Source organism: Varanus komodoensis, unplaced genomic scaffold (assembly GCF_004798865.1).
Source record: "Varanus komodoensis strain SLA01 unplaced genomic scaffold, ASM479886v1 scaffold6_1, whole genome shotgun sequence".
Lineage (NCBI taxonomy): Eukaryota > Metazoa > Chordata > Lepidosauria > Squamata > Varanidae > Varanus > Varanus komodoensis.
The window spans coordinates 932,246-957,528 of NW_025336345.1; the positions used below are offsets into that span (position 1 = coordinate 932,246).

Genomic DNA, 25,283 nt, shown 5'->3' on the forward strand with positions numbered 1-25,283 from the left:
AGCCCAGCCCACATCTGATCTAGAGGATTACTACTACTGGATGAAGCAACTTCTTTGACTTTGGAAGCTAGGGAATGTTCCCGCAGGCTCATGGAAATTTCTGCCAGCAGGTAAAGAGATCCTGTGGGCCTGATTTTTACTTATTTATTCCTGTAGGTAGGATCATTTGTAAATGTGCATGGATCAGGGCAGGAATGGGGATTCTTAGCTAAAATTACGGCAACATTTCAAAACAGTGCAGACAACAGGTTACTGAGCTGCAGGTGATTGCCAGAAGGAAAACATTTTCTCAACTTTAGTATAGATGTAGCTTTTCCAGTACGGTAAAGTATAATAGGGAAGAAGCAAAGGAGGGGAAAGAAAAAAGAAGTTGTTTTTGCCACATGATAGTTTCTTTGTCAATTTGAACTACTGTAGGAAAGTGTCCTACGGTGTCAGAATTCTAATTCTGGGCTCCTCTAGATCAGCCATTGGCATCTGGTGTACATCCTCTAGCAACAGTAAATGCAAGCATTCCCACTGAGGAACAAATAGGGGAAAAATCAATTGCAGCTATTATTTTGGATTTCTCATTCCTAATTTGAATGCAGAGTACAGCATGATCCCAGAGAAGCCTCTACAATGTTCCATAATTGATCCAAAGGCAGAGTAAACACAGTGGTAGATTGAACATTTGCCTTGTGAATTTTTACCAAAACAATTCTTATCCAACCACAGCATAAATATTAATTCCTGCTTCTTTCTCACCCTCCAGTAACAATTTGCATTGTTGAAGCAGGGAGGAAACTATTTCCCATCTGCCAGCATTTTTTCTGCTATTTCATTCTCCCCTCTTGGTTATGCCAGTATATTGCAGACTGAGTCCATTGGACCCTACTAAGCCTGGGCAGTTCCTCCATAGTTATAAATGGAATTGCAAGAGCTTTGTTTTGATGGGGCTTGGCGATCAGCAGGATTTGGCAATTGGTATAGTATCTTCTTCCCTCCCCAGTGGAGTTAGATTGAACTTGGACTAGCCACAAGTAACATCAGTGGTGGCCACTGGGACTGTTTACAAGCCATCCTGGCAACCAGCTCACTTTGCTCAGGGAAATGCCAGCCTGTTAGCCAAGAGTTATTTCACTTTTCATCACTGCGAACAGCAAGGACTAGTGGCAGCTCCCAAACCTCAGGGGTGGCTCATTCATTCTCATACAGTCTCTTGCCCTCTCTTTTCCGCACGGGATCTCTAGCTTTGCCTTGTTTCAGCTGTGAATCAGCTGCTTGATCTGGATTACCAGAGAAGGCCTGAGGTATGGGGAGCTGGGGTTGCATCCAGTGGTGTCTGTCTTCCAGCACAATAAGCACCACTGATAAAACAGATTTCCTATTGCAGCCACAGCACAAATCTCTTCTGGAAGATTGGAGGATACTCTGGAATAGATTTGGGGGTACCATACAGATAGGCAATGGGAAGGACATGTTCTGTAGTGCAACTTGTTGTTTGTATGTACGATCTTAGATCTGCTCTAATTTATTTGCAAGGCACTTCCAGGAAAAGAAATATCTTATACCCACCTAGACTTAGATTCCAGAATTAAAGCAGAGAAATCTGTTGAGATTTCCTGAGTACAGCCTGAGTACCTGAGTATAGCCTCCAGTTTTCTTGGATGAGTTTCAGTTGCTGCAGCTTGAGCATGTTGACAAGGTGCTTGGCCAGGTTCATGCACCCAATTTAGACTGGATCCTTGTCTCTCCTGGCCTATAAAAGCCAGTAATGGAGGAACAATCAGGCCAGGGAAGTGATTAATGCTTCCTTGCAAGAGGGAGTGGTCCTATCCTCCTGAAAGCAGTGAGACCACTTCTGAAGAAATCCTCCCTTGACATGGAAGACCTTAACTTTAAGTCATGGGTCCTCAAACTACGGCCCACAGGCCGCATCCGGCCTGCCATGACCATTTCTCCGGCCTGCCTCAGAGGTTTTGGACTCACTTGAAGAAAACGATCTCCAAGTGAGTCCAAAACCTCTGAGTGGGTACAAGCGTTCTTAGAAACTGAGAGAGCCAGCGCATGTACCAAATTGCAACTGCTCAACTGCGCATGCACCGGCTCCCCCCCCCCCCCCCCCCCCCCCCCCCCGCCCATTGCACAAATATACAGAGCAGGAATACAGAGTGGGAAACAGAAGAGGTGGGCAGAAGAGAAAGATGAAGATGAAGAAACTAAAAAGGGATTGTTGAAAGTAAGAAAGATACAACTTTTAAAATCTATGTTTAATATGCGAGCCTGGGGGCAGCCATCCACATGACTTTCTCCATGCGAGCAAACCACTGCCTCACCACATCCACACCTGCCCCCTCTCCGTGCCCGCACCCGCCACTGCCTTGCCGCACGTGTGCCCGCTGCCACCTCACTAGCCTGTGCCCACCGCCACCACCTTTCAGCTGGCCCCCTGCTGAAAAAGTTTAAGGACCCCTGCTTTAGGTCAGTAGCAAATATTCCTTTTCTGGGTAAGGCTCTTGAGCAGGTGGTTCTAGGAGTTCTTGGATGAGAATGATTGTCTGGATCCATTTCAGTCATGATTTAGACCTGGTTTTGACATGGAAGCAGGTCTGGTCCTCTGTATGATGCCTCATGCCAGGAGAAAGTCAGCGGGAATGTGACCCTGTTGATATTCCTGGACCTCTCAGCAGCTTTTGGTAACATCCACCATGATATCCTCCTGGGGTGACTCTGAGTTGGGATTGAGGGAGCTGCATTGCACTGGCCCCACTCCTGTTTGGAGGGCCATTTCCAGAAGATGCTTCCTGAAGAGTACTGTTCAACCCTGTGGATTTTCCTGTATGAAATTCCTTGGGGGTTTGTTCTGTCTCCCGTGCTGTTTAACACATATATAAAACTGCTGACTTGAGTTACCCAGAGTTTTATATATGTGTACACTAATGTGTACACTAATAACATAAGCTCTATTTCTCCTTTTCATCCAAAGCAGGTGAGACACTGAACCAGTGTCTGACTGCAACAGTGAACTGGATGAGGGCTTAGAAACTGAAGCTACATCCAGACAAAACTGAGATGCTGTTGGTGGGTGATTCCTCTGACCAATCACCTATTCTAGATGGGGTTACACTCAGGAGCAGATCCATAGCTTGGTGGGTGCTCTTTGAGCCATCTTTTTCACTTGAGGTGGCTTAAGTGGCTCACAGTGCCTTCTACCAGCTTCAGCTGGTAGCCGAACTGTCTTCCTATCTGGACAGGGATAGTCTGGTTTCATTCATCTACATTCTAGTAATCTCTAGAAACTAGGTTACTGCAATGCTTTCTACACGGAGCTGCCCTTGAAGATTGTTCAGAAATTGCAGTAGGTCCAAAGCCACAAGGCCAATTCTGGCCTATTTGCATTCGCCTCTTCTATGCTTCTAGGTTCAATTCAAAGTGCTGGTTTTAGCAGATAAAGTCTTGCATGGCTTAGACCAAAATACCTGTCAGAGTTTCTCTCATAAGCACAATCTACCTGGATATGATGCTCAACACCTGGGGCTTTAGCCTAAGTGCCAACTCCAAGGAAAGTTTACAGCAAAGGGGAGGGCTTTCTCTGTGGTGGCCCCCCATCTTCGGAATGATTACAGTCTGCCTGGCACCAGCCTTGACATTTTTTAAAGCTTTTTGTGCCAGCTTAAAATGACCCATTATGCTGTGGCTTTTAAAGATACATTTGGTTATCCAGAGGCTTGAGGGTATTGCCATTTCAGGCATTGTTTAATTAACAAGGTCATTCATCACAGTATGTTTTAGCTGTTTTAAATATGTGATGTTCCTTTTGCTAAGAAGTTAGGATATTTTATTGCCTTTTATTGTACTGTTTTTATGCACTCTTGTACTCTGCCCAGACAGCTTTGGCTTTGAAATTGTTGTTGTTGTTAATGAGTCCCAACCTGATTCATGGAAACACATAGGAAAAAGAAAAAGTAAGTGATATCACTTAAGTGCAGTTTCTGCCATGCTGAAGAGTCAAACATTTGTATCCGGGAAATAGAACGTCCTTGGTAGGTTCTCTTCAGTGGGACCTTGCCCATAAGAAAGCTGTAGGTTAAAGCTAATCTGAATTGGTCTGAACTGAATTGGTCTGAATAATAATATAATCTTATTATACATTCATCTTTAGTTTACAGCAGGACCCATACAGAGAAGAGCAGAAAAAGATGGTGGCAATTTAAAAGATATATTATTGCACCGATTTTAAATGTATCTTTCAAGTTTCACCTCTTCAGCATTACCCTGGGACTCTGACTCTTCTCTGCTGGCTGGCTGCCACCAGAGTGTTAACTGCTTGCTTTTTGTTTTTAAACTTAATGGGCCACTTCTGAAGATCTAGAGGAATTTTAAGGCAAATGGGTATATATTTGCAATAGCTGCTGCCCAGATTTGCCACCTAGCTGGTTTTATGAACAGTTTGGGTTTTTTAAAGCAAGCCTTGCATGTTACACAGTGGGCTGTTTTAGATTTCTTTATTAAGATTTATAGCCCATTCTATCCCATGGGCTCTAGCTGGATAGCAATGTTATTAGCAAAAATAGTCCAGCCTCAAAGGCACTATAATCTAAACAATTAATAGAAAGAGATAACAAAGAGAAAGGAGGCCAAGCAAAAAGAAAAACAACGTAAAGAAAAGATGTAACCATGCTTCTTATGACTAGACTATGATAGAATTTGAGAAGTTCTTCCTTTACACTTCCTTTTCCTTATTCTTATTCTGCCATTGCCTGTACAGTGAACTCTAACTCATGTTTTACCGTACACTGGGAAGCAGAATCGGACAAGGCAAGCTTCTTGTGCCAGGGAGATAATAGCCATGTTTGGTCAGTCAAATATGCACCGACCCACAATTGCCTTGTTCCTTCCTTCTTGCAAGTAAAAATACTACAAAGCTGGAGTTAACCATAGTTTCCTCTAACATCTGAAATGAGAATGATCATTAATGACTTCCAGATAAACCAGGATGTGGAAGCTGACTTTAAACTGGAGATGCAGAACCTCTGCTTGTTTGTTTATTTTATTCTTTACAATATGTTAAACACAGTCATATATGCAACATTGCTTAAATATAAATAATTCAATCAGTATATTATATCACTGATTTATTAGCCTATGTTTATGCCAAATTAAAATCTACTCCCCCACAAAGCAAGCTGATTAATCAGAGGTCCATCTTCCCCCATTTAATTCTCAAAAAAATTAAGAATGTATACAAGGTTTTAAGAATTATCTTTATTATCTTTATTTCCCTTCTAGTCAGATAAAAGTGACTGGTTAGTTTCTCTGCCATTGTCACTGACCATATTTTATCAAGATGTTTCTGAAATGGGAGCCCTTGGGCACTTTCCCAGGATCCAGCAATCTCAGTTCTCATAATTCCTAAAAGTATTGGCACCAAATCTTTATAACACAACCCCTCATTCTCCCCAATAAAAAAATGGAAACAGTAATAAAGTTTCATTAGGATCCATCTTTTATTGTTACCTTATGCAACCACTATATTACTTTGTGCCAAAAAGATATGATGTTCAAACAAAACACCCATGTATGTTCAAGTGAATCCCTTAAACTACAATTTCCCCATCACATTTTAGATAGCTTGCTGTTAATTTTATGTAATTTTGGGGCACAAATGCCATGTATAAACTTTATTTAAGGCTACGTCCTTAGACATAGCTGATGCAGACTTAGAAGGCTGTGAGAAGCATATTCTTGCTCATGACTCTTCTGGTAAACTAATATTTAGATTCTTTTCCCACGTCATCCTAATTCCTATGCTATTACCATAGTCTTTCTCAGTAACATTCTTATAGATGGCTGAGGATAATCCCCCCTCTGCTTAACTCTTTAATACAATAACTTTCAAATACTGTAACTGCTTTTATTCCTGTCATATTATACAAGTAAGTTGCAAATTGTTTGATTTGTATTAATCAAAAGCAAGTAGTTATTATTTGAACAGCTTTATCTTCTAATTGTCTTACTGAAATGGGTTTTCCACTTATGAATAGATGTCTAAGCCTGTAAATTCCCATTTCTTTCCATGTGGTAAACTGCACATTTACTTTAAGAATTAAATTTGGGATGTTTCAAGATGAGACATAATGGAACACAGGAAGAGCTAGAATTTCATATGTTTGTGCCATATTTGAACTAATTCAGTAGTGAAAGGGTGGCGTATTTCAAATGTATTTCTTGGGAGTTTGGGTATACAGAAATAAGAGACAGCAAAATTAGTATCATCAAATCCTTCTATCTGGGTCTAGCATGGCATTCTTCATTTTTATGAGTACAAGATCTTGAGCTAACTGAAAGCATCATAGCATTTTATTAAATTTGGTACTGCCAATCTACCTTTTGAAGCAGCACTATATTTCACACTTTTTAAATCCTGAGCTTTTGTTATTGAACCTTTCTTCTTTTTTCCCTTAGGATATTTTTAACATCTGGATGCAAAGATATATTCTGAAACAGGAATAACAATTTTGGTAATAGATGTGCTTTTACTGTTGCAAGCTTATCCTATGAAGCTAAATTTAATTTAGCCCATTTCTTATCTCTTTTTTCCTTCATGAAATCATCCAAATTCCTAAATATTTAAAACTAGAATGAGATCAAAGTTAGATATTATTTTAATTTCTTTTTGTTCTTGAAAAGATATATTTATACATAGTATTTTCAGTTTTAATAATATGAATTAATTTTCATCCTGTGTAGCCATTTTACAATATTTATTTTAAAGGCTTTATAGTTTTGGTTGAATTTTCAAGAAAGAGAAGCATATCATGCATATACAAATTAATTTTATGCTGTCCATTTTTCCTCCTTATTCTAGAAATATGAATAATTTTCTCTAAAGCCTAGAGAATGTGACTCTATAGCTAAGGCAAATATGAGTGAGAATAAAGGATTTTCCTGCCTTGTTCCCCTATAGAGTTCAATTTTTTCAGAGATTAATCACCACTATTTTATGCACCTTCATATAATTTCTGTATAACTGTAAAAGAAATTACCCATATTCATCTTATTCATAAGATCAAACATACATTTCCCTTCCAGATGATCAAACATTTTAGGCACATCGAGTGAAAATATGCCCATTTCTTTGTTTCTTCAGCATAGCCTTATAAAAATATATAACACTTTGCACCTACAGAACCTAAGCTATGAACCTAATCTGTCCTTCAGAGGTTCTGCCACCATCACCCAGTGAATCTCCCTGGGTTCCTCCAGCCCAAACCCTTGAGAGAGTCTCCCTGGGAAAACCCAACTATTACTCTAATCTGAAACCAGAGATACCCACGGCAAGGTGGGCAGTGAGGAGCTCAGCTGGCACTAAGTAGAGCTCTTCCCAGGTTTTCCTTCCCCTGCCTCTCACTGCCACTGGGAAGGACAAAGGTCCAGTGATGACCTTGTTATTCCCTTCTTCCCATGGTTGTATAGGGAGTCAACTACCATTACTCCACACGAACAGCTGTGATGATATCTTACCTGTCAGACAGTAGTATCAGGATACGCAATAAATAGAAGGTGTGGCACGTGTAGTTTTGGATTGTCTATTCCTTCATTTAAAAATGTAGCCGATACATAATATACAGGATGTACAATATTTTAGAACTTGCAGGAAACTGTAGTAGTAAACGTACAGGTTGGAGCACAATTGCATAGCCTAATGCCGTGTTGCCCTCACTTGGCACTTGAGCTTCTTTCTGGTGCTGGTATGTCAAAGCTTCTTGGCTGCGCTATAAACTTTATAAAAGTCTCCAGAATTAGTTCTTTTCCCATAAATATACAGATGCAAAATATGTTGTCCTTGGAACTGAACAGAAAAGACAAGGCAATTCTGGTACTGTAGGTACTAGGTAGTGGTTTTGGGACTGTTTCAGATTTGAAATGAGAGCACAGCTGAGCTAAAGAGTGTCTTGAGAGAACATCTTTTTAAAAATGTTACTAGTCCTACTTTAGTTTAAGGTGGTGGGATATACTTAAGAAAAGCACTTGGTATTTATTTACACCAAACAACATTTTATTTTTTTTATTTTAATTATTTATGTGCAAAACACCCTTTTTTTTCAAAGCTCCTGTTTCCTTGTTTGCTGGTTTCCATGTTTACTTTTCTTTATAGTAATATTTTGGCTGAATGCCCAGACTTGTTAAGATAAACAGTAGCATGTAACTGTCCTTGAAGTTAAGTTCTTGTTAGGTTTTCCCAAAAAAATTCTTATATTTTTTTATTTCCCACTGGAGGCCCAGTCTGTATCCTGCATGTTTCTTGCATGCTAGCTTCTAGGTCATCTGAACACCAGTGTGTTGTTTTACCCCAGCAGATCCGTGAATTAATATTTTTCAGCCCCAGTATTAGCATGCAGAGCAGACGTCTGGAAGGGCACACTCCCAGCAGGGGCAAAGTCCCTTTCCACATGCAGAAGGAGAGACACAGAACGCTCAGTGCAAGGAAAGCCAAGGAGGTGGAGGAAGGCCAGTGCCAGCATGGTGGAAGGCAATTCAGCCTACGCTGTCCTTTCGTTCTGCACCCCTGCTTTGATCCATGCTTTTATATCCCTGCTGCTTTGGATGCCCAGCGTTTTCCACTTTGGATACAGCAGCTTTGGCCTTTGGGAAGCATAGAAATGAAAACAGCAATGATTCTTATAATGACAGGAAGCAATGATGTGTCTTCCTGGCTTGCTTCACTGCTCACACAAAGGGATGTGTTCAAACAACATTGCTCAAGTGCAGGAAGATTTTGATCAGCCAGACTGGGATATTTCAGGGCTAAACTAATCCAGATTTTGCATTTAACATGCACACCTTGCAAATAGCAGCAACCAGAGGGGTTATGGTGATAATTATATATATCACAGTAGATGGGGAGGCACTGCTGTGGTCCAGCTGAAAATCTCTCCTTGGAAGCTTGGAAGCTCCTTGGAAGCCATTTGGATGCTAGGAAGCATCCAAACCCCGAGGGTGTGGAAGGGGCTTCCATGGGAGGTCGTTGAGGCCCCATCGGTGCAGGTGTTCAAGGATAGGCTGGACGTCCACATGGTGGGCATGTCGTGAGCAGAGCCGGCTGGTGCCGGAGTTCAGACTAGATGGCCCAGGAGGCCCCTTCTGACTCGCTCTGTTTCTATGTTTCTATGTTTCTACTATTTGCATTGGGAGGATATCTGCCCTGGACATCAATGCTGAATTTCCTCCAAACCAAGGAGCAGCTTCAGCCTAAGGAATCTGCATGGGTGGAATCTCCTTACTTTTTTCCAGCCATGGAAATCATTATTAAGCAATTTTTTCAATTAATTAAATAATTACTCAAATGCAATTTGTATCTTTATGGTACATTCTTGGTAAGCTTCCTTGAAATATTTGTAAAAGTTTGTCATTATTTATTTGATTGTCTTGTTTTATCTGTAAGCATGGGTAACTTTCATATTCTAACACTGTTGTACAGTCTTTTTTAACACATCTGCCTTGTTCTTTGACAGCCAAGTGTGAGTATTAATCTCTTGGTCAACAGAAAGGTCGATTGTTCCATAACTTTTATTTCTTTCATGGACCTTAGACTTGGGAGTGCATTATCCCTTTAGTGACGCTTGATTGAGTGTATAAGACTTAGTGCTGGCCAAATTTCACCATGTGACTAATATTCCTTGCAAATTTTTACAATTCCCCACTGAATCATTCTCTGGGAATACGTTTTCCATTACCCAAACAGCCCTCATTAAAATATACTCTGGCTAATGGACCTGTTTTCCTTTTCATGGTGAACCCAGGCCTCTTTGCTTTTTTTTAGTCAGATTTGCCCTTGCTGTAAGAAAGCTAGCAAGGATTGTGTTGTATAAAAACAATACATAGACAATCCAGGATCCCCTGGATTGACAGGGTGCTATACATTATTTAAGACAGACTTTCCCTCCTGATGCCCTCCAAAGCTTTGGGACTCCGACTCCCATCAGCTCCAAATAGTACAGTCAGTGGTCAGAAATGCTGGGGGTTGTAGTCCAAAACATCTGGAGGGTACCAGGTTGGATAAGGCTAACTTAGGATACAATACCGTATATGTTTAGGTCTACCCACATTCCATGAGTCAGTGCATGCCAAGTGTTTTTAACATTTTCTGGGTGCTCTAAGGAGGAGACAACAGGCTTCACCCCCTTTCTTCTCTTTGTCTTCCCATCTCACCTCCTGGGGCTTGTCAGTGCTTCTGCCTCACGTAGGAACAACTGTGAGCAAATAGACTGTGGAGCCACTGCCTATTCTCACTTCCACTGGTTCTGTTCTGCCTGAGCACAGCTTAAGGCTAAACCTAGGAGGACCAATACTTGACACAGTGAACCATCTCAGAGCCCCATTTGTTTGCCGGCCACTGTCATTTTGTCACACCGCAAAGACAGAGGACCCAGGAGCTGGCTTTGGCCGTGACGATTCAAAATGGACAGACCACTCAACTTCCAATCTGTACCACTTTCCTGTGTGTTCTTCCCTAGGTCTGTTCCATTCTTTTCCTGTGTTAATGTGCAGGGTTGGGTGTATCCTAACTAATGAAATCATGTTTAAATATGTACCTTTTAAAGCATTTTCTCACATAGTACCAATTTCTAAAGGCATTCCTGATTTTGAAATGCAGTGTGGCACATTTTGGGGGGCTCACAACATTCATAGAAGCATAACACCTGAAGGGTTACAAGGCTCCAGTCCACATGGTAGTCTGGGGCTTGTGGATCAGGTCTGTTTGCATCGGAATTCTCCAAGACGGATTTGTCAAACATCCCCCGTCATAACACTATACCTGCCTAGTAGTCTTCTGTTCCCGTGTAAATCCATCATCTACTTATTTTATATCTTTTCCTCTGCAGGGCTTCATGGACATTGACCTGGGGAAATTCAAGGAAAGTGGAGCAAATGTGACTGGATTCCAACTGGTGAATTACACAGACACAATCCCGGCTAGAATTATGCAACAATGGAAGAGCAACGATGCCAGGGAACAACCCCGGGTTGACTGGAAGAGGCCAAAGGCAAGTGGTACTGAAAACCATTTGTCAGAGGCAGCATGAGTGCCCCTCTCTTGCTGCAAACTCACTCTTGACTCACAAGCCCAAGCCTTTCATTTTCATAGCAGATAAAAACATATGGAAAACCATGATGAGGCAGACCAAAGGGCCCATTCTGTTCACACGGCTGCCCATGGGATCCCACCAGCAGGATGTGAGTGCCACAGCGCCCACCGGTCCAAGGTCCCCAGCAGGTGGTCCACAGGGGTAAGGTGCCTCCGATCCTGGAGGAAGTGTATAACCATCGAGGCGAATAGCCGTTCGTCGCCTCCCCTCCAGCAGGTCTGTCCAACCCCTTTCAAAGCCATGCAGATTGGTGGTCATCACTACATCTTGTGGAAGTGACTATGCACTATTTAAAACAGTGCTTCCTTTCAGCTCTCTGGAATTTCCCAGCAAGCAGCTTTATAGGATAGCCCCAGTTCTCTAGTATTATGAGAAAGGAAGGAAAAGGTTTCCCTAACCATTTTCTCCACGTCATGAATAATTTTGTACACCTCTAGCATCCCTCCCATTACTCAATCTTTTTTTAACTAAACCAATCCCATATGTTGTAACCTTCATTCATAGGAGAGTTACCTCAAGAATGCCCTTGACCATTTTTCTTCTCCTTCTCTGCATTTTCTCAAGCTTTACAATGAACTTCTTGAGGCAAGACTATCTTGCAGAACTCAACATTTTGCTTTGTTACTTTAAGGAAGAAGGACCTTAAAGGGTGGGGGGGGGGGGGACAGGCTCTCTATATCATCTCATAAAAAAGTTGTTTTAAAAATACTTCAACCTGAGGCCTCCTTTGTTTCTCTAAAGCACTGTATAGGATTTATTTTTTTAACAGAATACTTGTGTTAATGTTTATAAATTCTGGATTTTGGATGCACCAATTTTATTTTATTTTTATTATTCATTTACCATTCATATTCCACTCCATGTTGAAACAAATTCCAGTGCAATAAATAATAATACAAAGCTAAGCAATTAAAATAATAAAAAGAAGATATTAAAGCCAAGGTAACTTTAAAACCATGGCTGCTGAACAAGAAAGGCTTCCCAGAACAAAGATGTCTTTAGCAGGTGCAAAACGCAGCGCAGTGTTGGTGTCTGCCAACAGGCCCTCACAGTGGTGTGCAGGCAACATTTAAATGCTATTTAAATGAGAATTTAAAAGCAGAGCACCAAAATACCTAAGAGGGAAACCAGCAATTGGCCCGGCATACACAATAATTAATTGCTGAGCAAAACAAAGAAGTCTTTCTGCTCGCTCAGCAGCAAGTTTCCAGGACCAAGCCTAGTGGCCAATACATGTCTTATATCTATTTTCTAGTACACATCTGCTCTTACGTACGATGGGGTTCGGGTAATGGCAGAAGCTTTTCAGAGTCTCAGGAAACAGAGAATTGACATCTCGCGCCGTGGGAATGCTGGGGATTGCCTGGCAAATCCGGCTGTTCCGTGGGGACAAGGGATTGATATCCAGAGAGCTCTGCAACAGGTCAGAAGCACAGAATGGTGTGAAGTCAAACTTCTTTTCCAGTGTGTGGCCATTGCATATTTGTCTTTTGTCACGTTGACTGGATGCAACAGTCCTTTCCCAGCCTGGGGTCCTCCATCTGGGTTAGAGCTCAGCTCCTAGCAGCTCCAGGCAGCATAGCCAAAGTCTGGAATCTTGAAGGTAGAAATCTGAAATATCTGAAGGCTGCCAGGCTGGGAAGACTGGATGCTCTGGAAACATCATGCTGAATCATTAAAAAGAATGAGCACTGCATGAAATGGAATATCTGATGCTGATTTATTAACTCTATTCAGGAAAACAAAACTGGAAAATGAAATGGTACAAAACCCCATGACATTAGGGAAGAAATGTATTTAGAAAACCTTGCGCATTGGCTCAAAAATCTTTACTTCCAAGGCTTCAGAATTCTTTAATGCAATCAGTGGAATAGGCTTTTTATGCTTCTGGGTAAGTGGCCATGGCTATGTCAAAAGACAGGGAAAGCATGTCGAGTTATCCTTCTGGGGCTGAGCCACTTCAGATGGCTGGTGAGGGAGGGAGGTGCATGTCTGAGTGTTTCCTGGAGGTGAAAGCTAGCATGTCAGATGGAGGGCATGATAAACTCGTTCTTAGGTTTATGTGCTGTTGCATAAGTGAAAAATCAAGTGGAGATTGTGTGCTGGAGCAGACTGATGTTTCCATTATTTCCAGTAAGCAATGGTTTATAACTTATTATTTGTCACTGTGTAACACCTATTGTGTCTTTGCTAATAAAAGTCCCAAGTCATTCTATCTATTTGAGCTCAGAGATAAGTGATAGTGTCTTGCACAGAAAATTGTACTGTACACAAGGAGCAAATGTGTGGAAAAGTTCTCTGTGGCAACCTTCTTCAACCCACCCACACACTCCCTGAGCTTCTTGGGGATGATGGGTGTTGTAGTGCAACACAGACACACATATCTGGTGGGTGCTAGGCTGGGGAAGGCTACCCTATCGCCATTCTTTCTGATGGAATTAGGTGTGAGGAACAGTTCCAATACTGCCTCCTTTGATGCAACTACCAACCGTGGCATAGGAAGTTCTTGCTATGTGGTTTTGTTTTGAATTAAATGTGTGGGCAGAGGCAAAAGGTGTTATCTTTTACCTGATTTTTGAACATCATTATTATTAAAGGTACGCTTTGAAGGATTGACGGGTAATGTCCAGTTTAATGAGAAAGGACATCGGACTAATTATACCCTTCATGTGATTGAAATGAAACATGATGGGATCAGAAAGGTAAAGGCTTTGCTTGCTTTTAAACACAGAAGGAAGTAATATTGTGACTTATTTTTGAGGACATTTCTTCTCCAAAGTTAATTTTTGTTGTGCATTATTTATGTGTGTGTAAATTAGGCCTGGGTAAATCTGTGTATTTCTGGTCAATGTCACCTTCACATATTTTGCTTCTTAATTTTGTTCAATTTCAATTCCATATTAATCTGTGCCTTCTGTAATCATCTCAAAATGAGTACTGAAATATTATTTGATACATATTCAGATGTACCCTTTTTCACAAGCTACATATTGAAATACATATTTGTCTATGTTTAAAACTGCTAAGTACTGTACTGCAATGTTCAGAGAAGCGTGAAATCTAATGAGTAGCTTAATTCTGATACATACATTATTCGGAATCGTGCAAACAAGGCTATCGCATAGAGGAATTCACCAAGAGCAAATCCTCCTGCATATCCAGTGTAAATACTGCTCTGTGAATTGTCGTGGCCACATAGTTGCTAAATATGAATCAATTAAAGTTTAAGTACAATTGTTTACAAAGGAATGGATTACAAAGGAGATTTCACTATATGGCTACAATCCCATACACACTTACTTGGATATAAAACCCTTTGAACTCATTGAGAATTGCTTCTGAGAAGACATGTGTAGGATTGTGGTCTGTTTCAGCTCCACAACAAAATAAGTGCCATGGGAAGTGTGGCTAGTAATGAAGGACAAGTCACCTGTCCCAGGGACAGAGTTCAGCATAGGTATTGGAGGAGCAGGAGAACAGTGGGTGCCAAGAGAATTGTCTGTTGGTGCCGCGATGCCTGTGGCCATGAGATTGCCTGCTTCTCCAAGTTTACCTTGTGGAGTACATGCACAGATGCAGATGTAGACACAACCATGAATGTCGGAGCCACCTTAAAAAATCCCAATGAACTCCAAGCTTCTGTTACATGTTCAGGAATGCAATGACACCAATATATATCTTGTCCATAAAATATGACATGATTTTGCTATTATGCCATTAAGGTATCACTGGCAAAGCCATAATAACAAAGAGCATTTTAAAATATGAATATGTTCAGAACAAGGCATGAATTATTTCATACACTACCATGAGGTTTTTTCCATCGCTTCAAGCAGTGCACAGGAGAAAATAGTATTAGATCTGATAGCTTGTTTCATGTCAAAGGTGTACTGTAGTTTCTTTATCATTACTAGATTGGCTATTGGAATGAAGATGAAAAATTCGTCCCAACAGTCACAGATCAACAAGGCGCAAATGAAACCACAACTCTCCAGAACAGGACCTACATTGTTACAACTATTCTAGTAAGTGCGACATCAAGTCCTAGTTGTGCTTCATCCTTGAGTTAGGATCTCCTACTAGTTCGTCCAGTGTATGTAAATTAATAGCAGCAAAATTTAGTACCTGAAATATGGTGACTTGAAGAAATGCCCCTGGTCTCCTTCTTTCTCTGCCCCCTTCCCTTCATATTTATACACAAGAGCAAAATCTATGAAACCTTAAAAGGCAGTGAGCATAACTGCCCGGTTCCAGCTGCCAGAACTCCTCTCAGCTGCTAGATTACACCTTACCTACAGGAGAGAATGCTGAGCAGCCCGCACAAGTTCTCCCCTTCAGCATCTACATCAACGTGCCTCCTGCTCATGGGCTTAAAAGGCAACTGCCACACTTCTGATTGACATGGGCTGCAGCTACACTGAGACCCATTTAAGGACAGATGAGACTTACTGCCGGGAGACAGTGTGCCTTGGGTAAAGGAGTTTCAGAATGTTGTTGGAATGGCTCAGTGTCTCTAGATCTCTGCAAAGCACCTCTGGCTAACCCTGAACCCATCAATTACAGGAGAAGAAGGATGAAGGTCAGGTAGATAGAATGTTCTCCTTTCCTTCTCCTTGGGAATTCCTTTTATGATTGCTTTCAGTTTTTCTCTTGAGTTAGTTCCATCTTACTATTAGCTTAAAAAAAATGTTACTTGGAGAACTGAACTCCACCAATTTTTTTTTTCAGAAGCTGCTAGCATGAATGCTGAGGACTTCCTTCTCTTCTGGCATTATGCAACAAATGCACATTTCCAAAAGGCTGAAATGTCGATTTGTAACTTGTTCTATTTTCTCCAGGAAGCCCCATATGTGATGCAGAAGAAGACCAATGAACCATTGGAAGGAAATCTCAGGTATGAAGGATATTGTGTCGAGTTGGCTGCTGAGATTGCAAAACACGTTGGCTACAACTACAGCCTGCAGATTGTTGCTGATGGAAAGTATGGCGCCCGTGATCCCGAGAGTAAATTATGGAATGGCATGGTTGGGGAGCTAGTCTATGGAGTAAGTTTCTAGGTTTGATCTGATGTTTTAAGATATGTAACAGCTCATGATGAAGGACATCTCATGTGTATTATTTGTTTAGACAAGCACCCTTTTGCATCAAGTAACTTGCCATTTGTGTCCAGTTGCTGCATGGCTGATCATTATTTGCCCATAACAGTCAGATAAATATTAAAACCTGTTTTGGCCTGTATGCTGTGCCAGGCATGATGCTGTACAGTTGGCAAAGAGCCACTTCTGTTGAACATTCTCCGTCAAGTGAAATGATCTGTGTCAGTCATTTGTTAGTAGTGATGCATCTCCATCTGGTAATAAGTAACTAGGCATCTTGCCAGCGGGAAACTCTCCTCTCCTGCTCCTGTAATGATGAAGCTGAGATGTCACAGATCCTTAATTGTGGCCTTAGTCAAAGGACCATGCCAAGAGATTTGAACTGAATTCAGCCTGGTAGACCTCCTGAAATGAATTGGACAAATTAGGCATGACTAGGTAATCTAGTCTTAGAAGGACTGACATTAGATTAAACCCTTTGTTTGGAAAAGAGAAGTATGAGTAACAACTAAGCACAGGAAAAGGAACTGCTAAAGGTACCACTGGCATTATTTTAAAATAGATTATAAAATAAACCTCTAGGATGATCAGATGTGCCAGTGGATTTTTTTTAAACAGGGAAACAAAGTTATATAAACAAATTAGAACTTGCACTTCTCAAGCTTTTAAAACTTATCTTTATTTTCTCCACTTCTAAAAAAAAATCTGGTGTCTGAAAGCCAAAACAAAAGAAAACCAGTAACACTGAGATCTAAAAACTGAGGCTACAAGTATTATCTCAAAATTATTAGTACTGGTATTATTAGTATTAGATAAGTATTAGCTCAAAACATCCCCACCTCTTCATACATTCTGGGGCAGATGAACTGCAGATCTTCCAACATCTAATATTGATCTCCTTTTCTTTTCAGAGAGCTGATGTCGCTGTTGCGCCATTAACCATCACTCTCGTGCGAGAGGAAGTCATAGACTTTTCCAAACCATTTATGAGCCTGGGCATATCTATCATGATTAAAAAACCACAAAAGTCGAAGCCAGGGGTCTTCTCCTTCCTGGATCCCTTAGCTTATGAGATTTGGATGTGCATTGTTTTTGCCTACATTGGAGTAAGTGTTGTCCTCTTTCTGGTTAGTCGCTTCAGCCCTTATGAGTGGCATAACGAGGAGCTAGAGGAAGGACGTGACCAGCCTGCCAATGACCAAACAAATGAATTTGGGATTTTTAACAGTCTCTGGTTTTCCTTGGGAGCTTTTATGCAGCAAGGATGTGATATATCTCCAAGGTTAGTGATTTTCTTTAAATATGTAATGGGGGTATCTGTCTTACCACATGTTACAACACATCTCTTCTCCTTGATATGTTTTGCCTGCAGCATAACAACTATTACTGGGAATCCGCTGAAGCAGCATACATTGCTCTGGTACAGCCTCCCCCAGTGAGGGATGCATGAGAATTTCCTCTCTGTTTTCAAATCATGTGATCATGGCCTGTTCACAATCTTTTTTCAAGAAACGGTTGCATTGTTGCTATTGTGTTTGAAATGTGGTGTTTCTTTAGTGCGCACTTGACATGTGAATTTTTCAAAAAATATGAATGTTTATGCTTTAGTCAGTGAAGGAAGCATGTACGTGGTAAATACAAATTACAGAAATGTGCACAATTTCTTCTGTTTGAAAAAGAGGAGCAAGCTAAAACGAGCTTCCAAGAGATTTTGGAGAATTTAGACAAATTTAGAAATTGTGATTTTCCCATCCTTAAGCCATATCTGAACAGCAGAGGATGAGGTGGCTAGATGGAATCACTGGGACAGTGGGTGTGGGCTTGGGTGGACTCCGAGGGATGGTGGAGGATAGTAAAGCCTGGAAGAATGTTGTCCGTGGGGGCGCATCCTTGCGAGTAAACAACAAAGCCATATCTGGTGGCCTCCAGCTGCAGACTACACCTCCCACCATTCACAGCTAATGGCTGTGCTGACTAGGGATTATGGGAGTTGTAGTCCAGTGCATCTGAAAGGAGCCAGTTTTGAGGATGCTGGCCTGATATCTCAATAACTTTAAAACCCTGCTGCAGTGGCCCTGTTAAGAGTCTACTTAATTTGTTGTCTGACTGTAAGAGACAGTTAACACCACAAGTCTTTGTGAAAAGAAAAAAGACTCTTTACTGAGGTGTGTACCAGCACTATAGAGCCATCTCATCCCCAGCTGGGTCTCTCTACTGTGAGCATCTTGCGCAACCAAGGTATGTGCTTAGCTTTTTCTAATGAGGAATAGAACAGTTTCTAATCAGGAGTAGAACAGGCAACTGTCAGTTACTCCTTGTACAAGTCATCTTCACCCAAAGATAACAACAAGCTGTTTCTGCTGAACAGTATGTTACACAAACATTTTTTTATATTCATACATTACATGCAACATCAACAATTTCCTATCAGCATACTCTGGTTTCTCTTCAGATTGTATAAATCTTTCACCTTTTACTAAACTATTTCCTATCAGTCCTTTCAAAAGAAGGATTTATTTCTGTTCAGGACAGTTCTCCCAATCATTGCAGATTTTGCTCATGTTTTACTATGTTGGGTTTTTTTTACCCTATGCTGGATTGTAAATCTTGGTTTCTAAGTAAACTTTGAAGTAGTCAAGACATAACAGAGAAGAGTATGATATTATTTATGTGGAAAGCAAACAAGTGTAGACTATGCTTTATTCATAAAGCGGTCTAAGATGCTCTTTAGAGTGACACTTGAAAGTCTTTTCTCATGTGTTTCTCCTCCAGGCACTAGTTTGAATGACTGAAAAGAAAATTAAGTATTCTAAAAAATTAAGCAGAAGAATTGTTTAAATATGCCTCTTGGAAAAAACACACAGTCTTCATAAATGAAACACTCCTACAATGATGTTGGTACCATATTTGGTTCACAAGGGAGACCACAAAGAAAGAAAATTGAAGGAAGGAAGGCAAAGGAAGTAGAGGCAGGGATGAATGGGAAAGGAATATATAATTATTTCTGTTTTTCCTAGTTTGGTTTAGTTATACAGAGTGCAAGAACTAGATGGCTGGTTCAAGGCTTTGAGTAGGAAAACAAATAAATAATATGGCTTTTGCAGAAAAAGGGCACTGGGGAAACAGGTGGTCTAATGGAAGGATTAGACAGACATTCCAGGAAGCAGTTAGAGGTCCAAGGGGTGTAAAAGAAGCACAATCATTTCACAATCCAAGAAGTATGCAGCTTTATGTGACAGCACCCTTAATTGGTGCAAGGCCAGTTTTAGATATGTCATGTGGAATGTGAAATGTGGAAAGCAATCTAGAAAATACATTTTTGGTTCATTTGACACCTTTATGCCTCTTTTTCAGGGGTGAAAGGTGAGGTGGAGCTGTACTAAATTTTCCCATTAGATGCAATACATAAATTAAAATTTTTAGAGTATCCTGACTGGGCAATCCATGATTCCCTAGGAATAAAGGGTACCAATCAAAGATAAGTGATCAATGTTCCTTTAACAGAAAAATATGATTTTAGTTTTTAATTCTGCAGTGTAGATTACTCTTAATATTACAGCTTAGACATGGAGCTATGGTTGGATTAGATTTCCAGATAAAAACTCCCCACACAAATCACAGCTCAAGTTGCAGTAAAGGTCAAGCTACTTTTTTTCTTCCACAGAGCTCCTCCTAGCAGTAAGAATGCCCAATATAGCAGTCACTTGTATAACATTTTGCTCCACTGATGTGCTTGAAGACACAGTGTACTTCCAAATGTTCTGAAATGCTTAAGATTTTCAAAAAGATGAAAGAGTTATACAGTTTAAGGAGAAATCAGAGTATGAAAAATATGTTTCTGAAATGGTATACTAATATGAAATACATGAAATAAAAATGCTGCTTTAATGCCACTTTTCTCAGCTGGATTTTAAACCAAGGATCAAACCATCATTTAATATCTTGATAAATAAGCCACCATTAAACCAAAGTTAGCCATTACCAATGTAACAGGGAATTTGGGTTAATGATGCAGGATTGATACTCCAATCTTGACACACAAATGGAGGGGGGAAGGGGAGAGAGAAAGTGAGTTGGGCATAAGAAATTATCATTATTGGGCTGAGAATATTAGGTTTTAACCAGGCTACCATATATGAGTCTCGATATTGAAACCTGTGGTTCAGGCCAGAATTAGATGATCCCACTGGCAGGAATATTGCTAGGAAAATAAAATATCCAGGGCTCAAAACACCCCCACTGACTGCTACCTGGCCAGACATTCCATGACCAACACCCAACTGGGCAAACCAGCTGGTGAACTGAACAGCAGCTACCCAGAGACAGAGACCAGATCACTGGGAGAAAGACCATCTATAAGTCCCCAGATTGTGAGAATTCACCATAGTCTTACAAGAGTTGGTGAAGCCATGTAGAATTAGGTGTCAATCTCACAAAGGTCATCATTGTCTCACCAAACTTCAGATAAAATTTGGGGAGTCAATGCAACGTATCGCTGCAGGTGGCCTGGTGTGAGTGTGCCGGGTGCTGCCACCTAGTCAGGTACTGGCTATTTGGTGCTTTGTCAGGCAGAGGCTGCTCTTGGCTTCCGCTTTTGACTGATGTCCGCCAACTGCTTTGCTCCTCTAAAAAGAGAAAGCAGCTGGGAATTGGAGTAGTGCAGACACATGTGGGGAGCATGGCTGCTGTCCTCACAGTTCACTTCCTGCCGGAGAGAGTGGTCTGGGTCCCTTACTAGCTGAGTCTCAGCCAATGCTTGACACCCAGGACACAGAAATGAATTTGGGGCACGTGGTCTGGGAGCCAGAGTTCACAGTGCCTATATTCACTCAGCTGGCAAGGAAGGTCACAGCTGACACAGAGGCCTTAGCAAGACCTTCTCTCATGGGTGTTCTCCAAATGTCTTGGAGTATTGCAGGACTACAATTTCTAGTATTCTTGACTTTGGCCATAGTGACTTGGACTGATAGAGGTTGAAATCCATAACAGCTGGAAGGTGTCAAGTTGAGGAAAGTTGACTTGAAGTGGACTGAGCTCTGTGTAAAGTACTTTAGAATGGGCTACGTATAAATGGTATTTCTAGCAAGCCTATTGCAGCATGGTCAACTAGATGGCTTTTGCAAGAACCTCATTTTTGATGGAATCTGCTGAGTGCCTGCTGTCACTGCTTTTGCAGAATTTCATGGAAGTATGTCCACAAATTTGGCAACTTACTTTATGGTGCTGTAGCTGGACATCTTTAGCTAAATGCTTATATTTCAATCAAATGTGCTTTTGCGGAATGTTGTCTTGCTCATTCCTGGAGCATCCACCTGAGATCTCTTTGCCTAGTATGTATGGAAGTTAACTGTACATATCCTCTGAGGCCAGGATAAAACTGCTCAAGTCAGGGCAGTAAACATCACATAATCTGACTGGAGCAGAACAAGTAGGAAAGCTCTGTCCATATGCTCTGGCTCTGCTATGTTTTTTCTGCTAAACAAATTACTCATGAGATACCAGGCAGCAAAGGAACAAAGCCTTTGGACAGCTGTAACATTTCTGATACTAATAAGCTTTAAAAGGTCATTCCCTGATTACTGATTCTGATATAACTAATATCTTCTTGTGTTCATTAAAGTTCTTGTTAGGGCACAGCACCAGCAGAGGAAAAAAATAAAGTTTTACCATCTTCTGTTATCTTAGCCAGATGTGTTGAAATTAGATTATTATAGCTGATAGTGCACAATGAACTTGGTTTCTATCAGTGTACCATCACCAGCATTTTGTAAAACAGAGATGAAACAATTTAAACATTTTAGACGGCTGCCTTACATGATAAATTGCTATAGTATTCTTCAGATACCATATTCAATTTAAATGTGTGTCAGTGCATTTAGTTACAGTGCAATCTCATACATGTCTACAGTATAATCCAAATGATCCTATCAATCCATAGGATTGTTGTTGCTTGTTTTTAATTTTTGAGGCCTAAAAATATCGAACAAAGTGCTGGTTGAGTTTATTTACACATTTGAAATTATACAGCCTAACAGGATAGTTGCTTATTATATTTTTCCTTGCCTTGGTTGTTGGGATCAGTTTACTTCTGTGTTGTACTCAGCCCCATTATGTTCTACCCCTTCTAGCTAAGTGGTGAAACATGATAACTAGTCAAAGAAACCATTTGAAGAAGGTGCGGATCTCAGAGACAACCGCAAAAGGCTTCTCTGTATAGTTGTTTCTATGCTCGTGTTTGAACTGAGCCAAGATGAGAGAGTTGGACTGCCTGGTTTTAATGGGAAACTAGATATAGAAGGGAATTACAGAAACTTGGAGGAATGGAGAGAACCACCAGGGCATGATCGCTATGTATATAAGCTATAGAAAAAACAGAAAAGGGTACATTGGAGGAAGCATTGTTTTGTTTGTCAGAAAGGGTATTGTAAAGCAGACCAGAAAACCTAAAAGGGGAAGATCCCTCCACAGAAGCACTAGGGATGACAGAAATCGAATCCAAAAGTAAATTAGCACTAGGAACACATTCTTGTGTCCAAGACCAGAATCCTTGAGATAGGAAATGAAAGCAGGAACGCCTCCAGAGGAACAAGGGTTGGAATAATTGGTGACTTGGATTACTCATACATAGACTAGCTAAAGGCATGTTCCATTCACAACAAGCAACTTCTTTATGCTCTCAATGACAGCGTCCTAAAATAGTTGACCATAGAGCCAATCAGAGAGGCAATTCTTAATTTGATCCTAAGATGTGCCACTCAGGCACTACTGCGACAGTTGTTGAACCAATTGAAAAGTGACCACAGTTTTATTAGACAATATATATTTAAGTAGGAAATTGTCAAGGAAGTCCAACACATTTGCCTTCAAAAGAAGAAACTGCTCTAAACAGAGGGAATTGAAAGATGAACGGGAGTTGAAGGAGGGAGTCAAGAGGATAAACTCTTCAAAACCCTTGGAGGTTACTCAGAAATATAAGCTTAGCTAGAATGCATACCACAGGTGTGGAAAGTCACCAGCATGGTTAACAAGAAGCATTATGGAAGGTATTAGAGAAAGGAAGGCTTCCTTCAGAAAACCAAAGTCTTGCCTGAATAAGGAGAGCAAAAGGAAGCATGAACTTGCACAAAAGAGATACAAGCAGATAGCATTGTCAAGGGCAACAATTTAAAACAAATCCTCAGATATATCAGAAGAAAGAAACATGCAGGAAAACAACTGGACCATTGTATAGCAGTGCAACTAAAGAAATACTAAAGATTGCAGAGAAGCTAAGTGAATTCTTTTTGTTTCTTTTTGTTTGTTTTCATTGGGAAGATGAAGGGCAGATACTCTGCCTGAGTTGCTGGGGAATTTCAGCAGGAGGGTGTGTTGCATCCCTGCCCTGCTTGTGGGTTTCCCGTGGGCAGCACGGTGTGAACAACATGCTGGACTAGATGGACTTTGGTCTAACCTAGCAGGGCTGTTCTTAGGGCTTTCATGATTAGTGTAAAAGTAAATCTGGTTGAGCTGCAATCATATATGACCTTACCTGGGAGTAAGTCCTGTTCAATTAGACATGTGTAGGATTTCACTGTTAATTACAGTCAAATAACTGTATAACTGTACCATTTGGCTATGCCTTTCTTACTCTATGGTTGGTACAGGAGACTAAATCAGGGATGAGTGTGGAGAAGATGGGAAGCTTTAGCCATGCTCAGGCCAGATCAAAGGAGCTGCACCCTTTGCCCCAGAATTTGCAGACCCAGTGGCCCAGTCCAGATCAGGAGCTCAGGTGGGCTCTGCCTCCCAGAATGCATTAGGGCCCTCATCCTGATTGGTTGGGCCCCTACTTTCTGCACACTATAAAAGGAGGGAAGAAATAACTGCTAGCTAACAGTTATTCTTTGGAATAGCTTCTTTGGAATAGCATCTGCTTTGGCCTCTGTTTTACTCACACCATGTTAGAAAGGTCATAGCAGCTAAGATTTTAATAAAATTTCCAGAACAAGAGTGGAAGGTGCAGTATATCATGAAATAAAAAAGAAAATAATTCTCAGGTGCCTGAAGAAAAAAAATGTTTATTTTGCCCAATGCATTTTGAAAAAACATTTTTCCTTCCTCAGGGGCCTCTTATCTTTCTTTGGATTTACTGAAAAGAATATGTTGCATCAACAAACCTAAGGATAAAATAAACATTGGAAATATTATTTTCAGTATAATAGATAAGAGGCTCCTGAGGAAGGGAAAATGTTTTTTCAAAATGCATTGGACAGAATAAACATTTTTTTTCTTCAGGCATCTGAGAATATTTTTCCCTGTGCGGCATTATATTAAAATTTTGCCCACAAGTTTTAACTAATTTAATAAGTTGATTGACCAACTAAAGCGACCATTAGGCATGAGGGTGAATTTGAAAGAGAGAGAGAGAGAGAGAGAGGTCAGGTTGAATCATAAAATCAACCTTGTTTGGTTCTTTTTAAAGTCACCTTGTTTCTAGTATGTTACTATAACTGTGAATTGAAAAGAAAATAATGGTTGCCTTTCTCTTTAAATTAGTAGTTCAGTTTACTAAATATAAATTTATCTCACAACTCATTCCTTGTCTTCTAAACAGTGCCTATATTGAGATTTTGCTGGTACACCTCTTTAATTACATTTATTAACTACTAGTCCAAGGGTCAGGTTGAGGCTTTGCTAATATGTAAATGTAATTACATTCAATCAATTAATGGAAGGAAATACAGATAATTAAGCAACTAAAAGCATCTTTAATCACTGAATTGCACTAATGCAAAAATATAAACTAATGAAAATAAATAGGATACATCTAACATATTTTAACCCTCCTCCTATCTCACTTTATCTCAAATTCAACCATAAGACTAAAGCCAAAATAAAGTTTTGGTTTATTTGCAACACTTCCTAGAGATGATGAAGATGGGATGCATGTCCAAGTATACAGAGTTGAGTTAAAGTCAAACACATTTGCCTTTGAAGAACTCAAATACCAAAGGCTTGTTCTACAGTCTTTGGGAATAACCAGAGAACTGCTACAGGACCAGGTGTCCCTTTACTA

General features: G+C 40.5%; 1 protein-coding gene across 2 annotated transcripts in view; it reads left to right on the plus strand.

Annotated features, from left to right (window-relative positions):
- Nucleotides 1-25,283, plus strand: part of GRIA1 (glutamate ionotropic receptor AMPA type subunit 1) — a 217,203-nt gene that overhangs the window by 139,068 nt on the left and 52,852 nt on the right. For both annotated transcript variants that reach the window (XM_044451009.1, XM_044451008.1), the window contains exons 6-11: nt 10,869-11,030; nt 12,388-12,555; nt 13,730-13,834; nt 15,047-15,157; nt 15,971-16,177; nt 17,140-17,510. In XM_044451009.1, the coding sequence (XP_044306944.1) occupies nt 10,869-11,030; nt 12,388-12,555; nt 13,730-13,834; nt 15,047-15,157; nt 15,971-16,177; nt 17,140-17,510 (1,124 nt within the window). The remainder of the gene's footprint in view (nt 1-10,868; nt 11,031-12,387; nt 12,556-13,729; nt 13,835-15,046; nt 15,158-15,970; nt 16,178-17,139; nt 17,511-25,283) is intronic.